At 40.4% G+C, this 9,620-nt stretch overlaps 1 protein-coding gene across 2 annotated transcripts; it reads left to right on the top strand.

Moving 5' to 3' along the window:
• The first annotated feature begins 2,371 nt into the window (after positions 1-2,371).
• On the top strand, positions 2,372-9,087 carry creb3l3a (cAMP responsive element binding protein 3-like 3a). 2 transcript variants are annotated; one of them, XM_047586261.1, is made up of 10 exons: positions 2,372-2,541; positions 2,912-3,028; positions 3,208-3,451; positions 3,908-4,041; positions 4,807-4,917; positions 5,013-5,119; positions 7,020-7,088; positions 7,308-7,392; positions 7,801-7,894; positions 8,307-9,087. In XM_047586261.1, the coding sequence occupies exons 1-10, from the start codon at positions 2,521-2,523 to the stop codon at positions 8,624-8,626; spliced, it is 1,302 nt and encodes a 433-aa protein (XP_047442217.1). In that variant the 5' UTR covers positions 2,372-2,520; the 3' UTR covers positions 8,627-9,087. The 2 variants fall into 2 exon arrangements, with proteins under 2 accessions (XP_047442217.1, XP_047442216.1); XM_047586260.1 differs by having other exon boundaries at positions 3,205-3,451.
• The last annotated feature ends 533 nt before the right edge of the window (positions 9,088-9,620 follow it).

Genomic DNA, 9,620 nt, shown 5'->3' with positions numbered 1-9,620 from the left:
TGATTGATTTGATCTGGTGATTCACTCAGACATTGCAGAATATTATAATAATAGAAACAATTCCCGGGTTGCTTTTGCAGTATGTTTTGGGTCATTGTCCATTGGAACTGTGAAGCACTGTCCAATAAAGTTTGTTGCATTTGGCTGAATTATATCCCTATACGCTTCAGAATTCATCCTTTTGTCACATCATCAATAAACACTACTGGCCCAGTGCCATTGGAAGCCCTTCATGCTCATGCAGCGCACTGCCACCGCCATGTTTTACAGAAGATGTATGTGTATGTGCTTGGGATCATCAGCTTTTCTTATTTTCTTGATGGGAACATTGATCGTAGTTTCATATGTCCAAAGAATGCTGTTCCAGAACTGGGCTGGTGTCTTTTGATGACCGTCCCTAATCTGTCCTGCCTATTTTTGAGGCAGATTAATGGTTTCGGTCAGGGTCATATATTAGAGAGAGTCTGGCCAACTCAAATCATGGCCGCCATGTTTGATACCTCGGAGGGAAGATTCTACAGTGGATATGCTATGTTGAAATAAATGTCTTATTTTTACCATTAATGGGCCTATAAATGTTATTTCCAAGGCTCTCACTTAAATATCCCAGCATCTACTTACTTAAAATATCTTAAATTAGCCTGTAAAATGCTTTGTAGCCTCATCATTCAGGGAGTTGTGTTTACCGTCCCCTCAGTCTCCCATATTCATCCATCGCATTACTCAGAAAAATGATAAATACTCAAATAGTGCCAATTAAACTAGTCTTACTGTTATTTAGTAATATCAATAGTATATCATTATCGCACAGTAGCTATAAAAACTTAGTAGTAACCATTGAAAAGTTAAAGTGTCAATTAAATCTGTCTTTCTACATGGACATAAATTACATCCACACATGGGTTTCACAGTATATATGACGGTACCTGCTATTTTTCTGCGCCTTTAGTCTAGCTAGCACAAGGCTTGATTAACTTGAGATCAAGGTACACATTAATGATGGTATGACTTTATTTTCAATGACTTTTATGACTATTTTTTCCTCTATAAAGTGATGACACACGTAACTTAACAAACATCAAAGAGCGACATTGACATTTTCCTCACGTAATATCAACTCAATCAACTCCAGACCTTTTGCCTGCTTAAATGATGGACAAATGAGGGAATAGTCCGTGCAGCCCATGAAATAGCTTTTGAGTCAACTGTCCAATTACTTTTGTTCCCTTGAAAAGTAGGCTGCCATATATTAAAGAGCCTCAATTCCTAAACCCTTCCCCCAATTGTATACAGGAAATGTAACCGAACTTTTGTCAGTGTACAAATAACTAACTGTATATAATAGCACAGTTATTTTTCACAATGAATCTGTTGTCTTTCTGTTACAATGAATAAATATAGAAAAATTATGAAAACACCTTGCTCCATTTTCCTTTCCTCTGTTTTTATTGCAAGGAATCAGTTTGTGTGGCTGTCATGAATCATATGATTTGAAAGCAAACAAGCAAAGGCAAAAGCATCATTTAATGACTTGACCTGATAGAGCCTGGTACATGTGAACCTTGTATGGTGTAATGTTCAAAACACCGTCCAAGTCTTCATACACTTACCTCATCCAGCCTCAGCCTTGCTGCTATAAACAACACAAGTAGTATTCCTGGTAAAATTCCCAACATGGGAGGGTAATAATCATTAAACGGTGACCTCAAGCAAGTGAACAAGATTAATGATTACTGTTGTGACTGATATCAGAAGCTACGGTAGCTAGCTACGCTATGGTAAAGCTACGCTATGGTAAAATGGTATAAACACAAAATAGGAAATTCAAAAAAATATAAATAATCTGTTACATATCATATGATACAACTTCAATAGATGACAAAAACACTGAATATTTTGTCATTAACATGTTTCACTTATTCTAAGAAAAAAGCAAGTTTCCGTCCCCTCTTAACCAAGCAATTTGATTTGAGACACAATCATAACATTCAACTGTGTTAACTGTAAATTGGCTAATACGGTTTGGTTTGGGACTCTTATATTGTACTATTTTTAAAGCCAGTGTTGCTGAATTGTTTTAAAAAGAACCTGGCCATTGTAGCTCCATTGTGTTATGAATATATGCCAAAGGTCATAACTATCCCAGTGTCAATACACTATCAAAAAAATAAGACAAAAGAAAGCAGCAGACTTTGCCCTTTCTGATGTTTTGCATCTATCTGGAGACTCCGTGTCTTCAGTTCTAGATAGACCTACTTGGAAAGTGAGTAAGTCGTGTACTCTCGGCTACCACTCAGATTACCCGCATGTCTTACAGCCAATGAGGACAAAGCAGGCCAGCCGGCTGGGTGTGTTGCGTTGGAGTTTAAACTTTGGACCTGAGAAGAAGAGCTGAAAGATACAGCAGTGAGCCTTTAGGAAGGGACACAAAGCTATTCCACAACAAAGCAAATCTGACATTTTGACTGGATTTAAGGCATTTTGGGGGCGTCTTTGGTGTGCAGCCCAAGAACAAAAACAATGGAGCATTACCCGGATCAGGTAAAGGATTAAACATTACCATTGCTTTTCAATTTACCAATATCTGGTTATTGTGGAAGAGGAAACTGGTCAGACAGAAGTTCAAGCTTCAAGGCAAAAATGAAAACCTAGATTTAAGTATGTTACACCAGTGTATTTTTACAACAGCACTGAAAGGACATGACTATTATTTGGAAGTTTGAAGTGAGCGGGTGATATCTGCTCAGAACAAGGGAACATATGGTACAGGACAGTGTGTTCAGGGGGGATCATGGAGAATTGTTGGCAGTGAAAGCGTAGTCCCCAGCTGTGGCAGTGTGCAAAGCCTTTCATATTGGTGACATTGGAGAGTGTTGTAGTGCTATAATTACACGTCATGATCTCATTTCAGATTTGTGATGGCGTTGAGCTTCTCGACTGGTTGTTTGATCAAAATGATGGAATTCTCCTTCATGTGGAAACCGGACACCATGACAACCATCACACTTGGCCAATGCAGGACACAAATGTACGTGAGACTGTGGAATTTCTAATGCCATTCAGATGTGCTTACAGAAAGCTTCCTATCTACTGTATATTTCCTTTCGACCGTTCCTTGTAGGTGCTTGTTTTTAAAAGACTGCCCCATCTCTCAACATGTCGTCATGTCACACAGACAGAGTAATGATGGCACTTTTCACTCAGCAGATGCCGCAGCCGCCCGAACAGGCAGACAATGACTTCCTCAATGCCCTCCTGAGTGGAAGTGATTCCGTGTCAGCCTCGCCACTGTGGTCCCCATCTCCAAGTGACAGTGGGATTAGTGAGGACCCTCCCTCTGACCAGATGGACAGTCCTCAGCGCCCCGAGAGTCCCCCAGGGGACATCCAGTGCTTTGATGCAGGGCCACAAACCAAGGCAGCCCTGGAAGCGGGAGTCCCGACTGACCTCAGTAAGTCCCAAATATCCACATGAAAAACATAAATAAAGCAATACTATTACATTATGAAACATAGCGCTGCAAGATATGATTACGGTCATCAATTTGGTTGTGGATCATATCCTAAGTATTGTCTTTAAATGCGGCATCATACCAGAGTACAGCAAGCTAAAAATATTCACATTTGCTTGTAATATTATTTACTTTATTGACAAACTAAAATTCGATCAGACCCAGATTTCTGTTCATAAGTAGTCAAGAGTATTCCATCTACCAAATACAGGGACATTTTTGGTGTATACGTGGGTAATATCTGCAAGATTTTCAGGCTCCAAATCTCTTAAATATATTTTTAACTGCTGAGTGTATGAATGAATCCAAAGAGTGATGCGAGCATGTCTCATCTACCATTGTTTGCATGTGCTCGTTGTGTGTCATGTGGGTGCGTGTGTCTCCGTGTGGGTGCAGATGGCTGGAACCTCGGTATGCCGACGGGCAAGACGAGGATTGCACAATATCCCAGCGATGAACATAGACCACAGCTGTCCTCTGGCTTCCCGCTGACTGTCAAAGACCTGCTGCTATCTGGCACGCCAGAACCAGTAAGTGTGTCTTGGTGTGTCAGAGCTGATGGGGACGGTGAAGTAGCGGTGGAGGCAAGAAAGATAGTGCCTCATGGGTGTTTGTGAACCATTCTTCATGCACAGCATTTGCTGTTGAGTGGTGAAAACAAGTGGGTGCATACACTGCCTGGAATCCTGGATTTTACCAAGGAGCAGGGAATCGCAACAGCAATTGCTATTTTTAAGCTTCTGTTGGAAGATTTGCTGAGCACGCAGCCAGTCGGGTTTGTTTTGAGAACCAGGGAGGAGGAATACACAAATAATGCATGCTAGTGAAACTGATATTTTTTCCATCTTCTCAGGAATGTGCTCTCTCCCTAAGCCTAAATTATGTTTTTTGGATATAGCCTCATGAATGCGTGGAGAGGTACCAACTTATTACACTCAAAATTCTCCCATTGGGTCAAGAGCATCCACATTCAGAAAGATGAATTTGTGCTCCTAAAACTAAAGAGGATGCAGAATAGTGGATTTCATCTCACTCCCGGTACTGATCCCATCTTAATATCTTAATATGATGGAGGAGAGAGTAGCAGAATGCAACTTAAGTTTTCACCGTAATTGCTTTGAGGTAGCCATGAAATGAAGAGTGATGAAGGTGGTCTGATAGTCTGCACTTATTTAACTACTTCCTGAGAGGCTCTAGGGAGAGAGAGAGGGGTGGCAGAGGAGGAGGGCAGACAAGAATTTAATCAAACACCCGTGTTGATGGTTTATATATTAGTATTCATATCTCGCTTCCAGCCCCCACAGCCATCCCAAAAGTCCATTCAAGAACTGATTCTCAATGAAGATGAGAAGAAGCTCTTAGCAAAGGAGGGGGTCACTCTGCCCAGCCAGCTACCTCTGACAAAGGTAAATTTCCATCAATACCTAGACAATAAAAGTAGTTGTCTGTTATTCTTTCAGTCCTTTTGCAAAATGAAAATATTCCATCCTCTGTCAATCAGTATGAAGAAAGGATTCTGAAGAAAATACGGAGGAAGATTCGCAATAAGCAGTCTGCCCAGGAGAGCCGGAAGAAGAAGAAGGAGTATATTGATGGTCTGGAGAGCAGGTATGGGTGGGATACAAGTCTAACGAGAAAAAACGATGATGGTTTTGTGGCGTTTTTGCATGCTAATTATAAATTCCATTGGTGGCAATCATTTTCCAAAGCACAGAGCAATTCCTTGATTATTTTCCTGCTGCGCCCTCGAGGCCGCTCTTGGTCAGTTATTTCACGAAACTATAAATGTCACGGCATGCCACCATAATAACTGTCTCTGTGTATTACTAAATGTCATCAAATATTTTTATCTGAGACTTAAGATTGCTTCATATACAGTATGTTATCTATCAAGTCACTGATTTTGTGCTGAATTAAAAGTAAAAGTAATTTTCGAAGTTAATGCATTTGTGAACTGGAATTATTTTGAAAATTCCCTCCAAGAAAGTGGGTTAAAGGGACAGTTTAATATTTATTTAAATTATTTATTATTTATTATATTATGATGTGAGCTGCAGAAATTGGGAGATATGGCAATACTGTTCAGAGAACCTAAAATAACACATTTGGAAAACGCAAAAAGTTTTAGTAAAGACAGAAATCATGAGCTGTTTTGTCAAGAAAATCCACAGACCTTGTTAATATATAGGTAGCCCACTACGTTATGTATGTAATAGGGCAATGAGAAGCCTGCATCTAATCATCTAATGACAAGACATGACAGACCCGGTAAACTGCAGCAGAAGTGCCCAATGGTCCCTTCTCGGTGCTTCCTGCTGTATTTCATGTGTGTATACTCTGGTTCAAATAATATGGTGAAGCAGGATACATTTGGAAGTCTTCCGCGTGCTTCCAAGTTGATAGCTTGTGGAAATAAGTTGATACCTATAACCAATACCACTCACTCAGTAAACACCACAGGGTTAGCTAATGTCGCACCTCAGCCAAGGGGGACCTTGTTTACTTCCTGTCACAGCGTTGTGAGCACAAAGCTCTTGTCATGGGTAGATGAACACATTTCAGTGCGATATAAGATATGGCTTGCAGGTAAACATAAAATAGCTTCTCCATGAACATGGTCTGTGTATTTATTTTGACTAAGTGGGTCATGATTTCTGGAAAGAGACATTGGTGTCGAGGATGTTGGAGGATGTTTGTTTAAATGAACACTTTGAGCACCACAGGCAGTGCGCCACCCAGAGGCAGCTCCATAAACCTTCTGGGGCAAATAGCTTTGACTTGGTTTAATCATTTACAATAAGATGAGATAAGATAAGATAATCCTTTACTTATATAAAGCAAAATTATATCATTATCTCTGTGGGATGTCACTAGTGATCGATACCACCGATTTTTTTTCTGATCCGATCTGATACCGATACTTTGTGTAAATAATGATCTGGTAACCTGTAAAAAAGTAGAGTATTTCAAGGCATAGCTTCATAAAGAATACAAAACATCAGAGTACTTTATTTATTTTAAACTCATTAATATACTGAGGTAGTGGCCTCATTCACTATAGCCGAGCTAATACCATGAAAGAAGAACTAAAAAGAGGACATACAACATATGTGAAAATGCTGTTTCAAACACTAAAAAAAAAATTGGTAAAAATAATAAGAACATTGTTTAACTATTGAGAACCACTATGAAATGAAAACATCTTAATTCTGATCCTGTTCTCTCCTCTTCTGTCCTCCTCATCATAAGTGTCTCGTACTCTGTGTTGCGGTTTAACCTGAGGTGTTTCACAAAGTTTGTTGTGTTGCCACAACTCAATGGTTTAGTTACTTTCCACTGTGTTCCTACATTACCTCGAAAGACTGAAGTATCGACAGTATCGATACTTTGATTTGAGAATTGATTTACATAAAGACTTGGTATCGGAAGTATCGATATTTCAGTATCAATCCGCATATCACTAGATTTCACCTTCGTCTGCTCCTCTTTTGCAATTTGTACCCACCAGGATGGCTGCCTGCAATGCACACAACCAAGAGCTGCAGAGAAAAGTGTCCCAGCTGGAGAAATGCAACATGTGAGTGTTTTTTTTAAAACAAACAAACACACAGGACTTAATTTCCAACTGTTCCCTCCTATGTGATCCCCTAGTAATGTTTGTTGTGAGATTTCTCCTATTCTGAAGCTGCCTTTGGCATTTTGCCTTGTCTTTGTATTCCCTCAATCCCCCTGCTAATACAGTTATTTGTGTCTTTCTCTGTTCTTCGTCTTTCCATTTCTCCGTATCTCTCCACAGGTCGCTAATTGAACAGCTGCGCAGGCTGCAGGCTCTAGTCATGAATACATCTAACAAGCCAGCCCAAACTGGGACATGTGTACTGGTATGGACAACCTCTGTGCTGGTGCCAGACAGATAAACAGACTGCCCAGACACACCATATGACTCTACATTTTAAAAAAAGAAGAACAGCCAACAGCAGCCAGAATAGCCAGTGAGATAGGCCAATCTGGATGAACACAAAAGAGAAGAAGCACAATAGACACAACAAAGGAGAGATCCTGAACAAGAAAAATACACTATTTAAACAGATACTATTATTTTTCCCCCACTGCAGTGGAAAGTGAAAACCTGAGGCAAGATGCACAAGGATTTCAAAAGTTTAGCTTTCATCTCAGCGCCCATTCACAGTGTTCTTCACCAAATAGCAAGAGAATGATTTCTGCTTCTTCTGAATGTTGCAGCCTGGCTCACATTCACACACATTTTTTCTTTTTTTTTTATTTCTTAGGTGCTCCTGCTGTCCTTCTCCCTAATCTTGTTCCCCAGTCTCAGGCCATTTTCTGACAACAAGGTCAGCCAAGGAGACTTCAGTCCAGTCAGAAGTGAGTAACCTTCAGCACCAAATAGCTTTGCGCAGCCATCTGCCAGTTAATCCAGCACCTCTCTGTCACAGCTGCAGATCCCAGTCTCACCCACTGCTGAAGAGGTTCTGAGCTACAGCCCGTCCTCCCTGTCTGAGGATTTACTGTCGACTTAAAACATTAAAGATTAGAGTCAACGTAAAGACGACCAAGCCCTGTCAACAGCTTTGATAAACTACTATCAATTATTACTTTTATTTCTTTATTAATGTTGCAGTCTCCCTGACCGCTAAAGACTGTGTTACAAGTTTTTAGAGAGACGCACTCGCCTTCCACAGTGCCAGCCTGGAAAAACACAGCAATAAGCACAAATATATACCCCACAGAGGCAGGACGTTATTCATGTTTCTCTCTGCGTCTTGTTCTCCCACAGTCCAGTCACGGTCCCTGCAGAACTTACAGGCTTCACGTGTGCTGCATGTCATTGACTCCCCATTCTCCACTGAGGATGAATCAGAGCCCCTGCACCGGCATTTCCCAGGAGACGCAGCAGGACTGGAAGATATTACCGCACTGATGGGGAAGCTGGGAGTAAACCAAGAACAGTCCAGTTTGGAGTCTCTGTCTCTTAACAGCAGTGAGGAAGATAGAATCGGTCATTTCCATGTAGACCCAATTACTGGTCACATAGCCGCTGTGACCTTGAATCCCCATCGCTCTGACAGGCTCCAACCACACGCCGATGATATGTAAGAGAAAAGTAGAAGTTAGCCTCACATGAATATCCCAAATCGTCCTAATGGTACAGCAGGGAATTATCAGGGGCCATTGTTTACAAAGACAGGAAATTAGCATTTTAATCATTCCTGTTTTGCTTTTAAATACACGTGCCATCTGTATGCCTTATTTGTGATATTGTTTTATATCAATATATGGATTTGAATCTTACATTGAAATTGCCTGACAGCGTGATCCGTGTACGCCTTGCCATCTGGCTTTGATTAAATGCCACTGTAAATTAGTGTTTGACACTCTCTCAAAAAAAAAAAGTGAGTAAACGGAGCTGTAATGGGGAGTACAATTTTTATCCAGAAGGATAATTTTTAAAATGTTAAAACGGATTTTGGAAGTGTGTTTTCTCTGAAGGATTGATTGCAACTGTTTTAGATTCATTTATGGATCAAAGTGCCTCAAATAAAAATGTCAAAACACGATCAGAGGTTCAGAAATGCCGTGGATTTATTTTCTGTATGAGACATTAATAATTAAAAGCTTGCGTTGCAACATCCCCTTTGACACTTATGCCTGCAAAAATCCAGTGTCTACGCAGTCGATGGTCTGGACAAGCCATCTCTCAAAAAGTGGGCCAAAGGTGAGCCAGATAAACTCCTTATCTCATGACTCAGACGTTACTTGATAATTGACAATTTAATTTATGTACTTGGTAAAGACAGGCTGTAGCTTGTGTCCACAGTGCTGACTCGCCATCTGGATTGTCACTGCAGACTTCACAATGACCGGATGAAAGTCTTCTTAACCTTGCTGGCTAGAATTTCAACATTTAGGTCTGTCTTCAGGCTGACATTTTCTGTGACCGACTAGACTTAGCTTCAAGGAAGAACTGGAGATTAAATTCTACGTTTAAAAGATCCACCGTAGGACCTATCTGGTCATTTTATTTTTGACTTGATGGGATCCAGAATAAACTGCTGTGGTTCACACTAAAAAAAGTTTCCATCCTAAAATA

The sequence above is a fragment of the Mugil cephalus genome, chromosome 6 (assembly GCF_022458985.1).
Source record: "Mugil cephalus isolate CIBA_MC_2020 chromosome 6, CIBA_Mcephalus_1.1, whole genome shotgun sequence".
Lineage (NCBI taxonomy): Eukaryota > Metazoa > Chordata > Actinopteri > Mugiliformes > Mugilidae > Mugil > Mugil cephalus.
Note: the sequence above shows the minus strand (reverse complement) of the source record. Positions and strands in the feature narration are given on the sequence as shown.

Coding starts and splice junctions, on each gene's coding strand:
- creb3l3a (XM_047586260.1), top strand. CDS start 2,521: ATGGAGCATTACCCGGATCAG. Junction 2,542..2,911: donor TGGAGCATTACCCGGATCAG/GTAAAGGATTAA, acceptor ATCTCATTTCAG/ATTTGTGATGGCGTTGAGCT. Junction 4,918..5,012: donor GCCAGCTACCTCTGACAAAG/GTAAATTTCCAT, acceptor TCTGTCAATCAG/TATGAAGAAAGGATTCTGAA.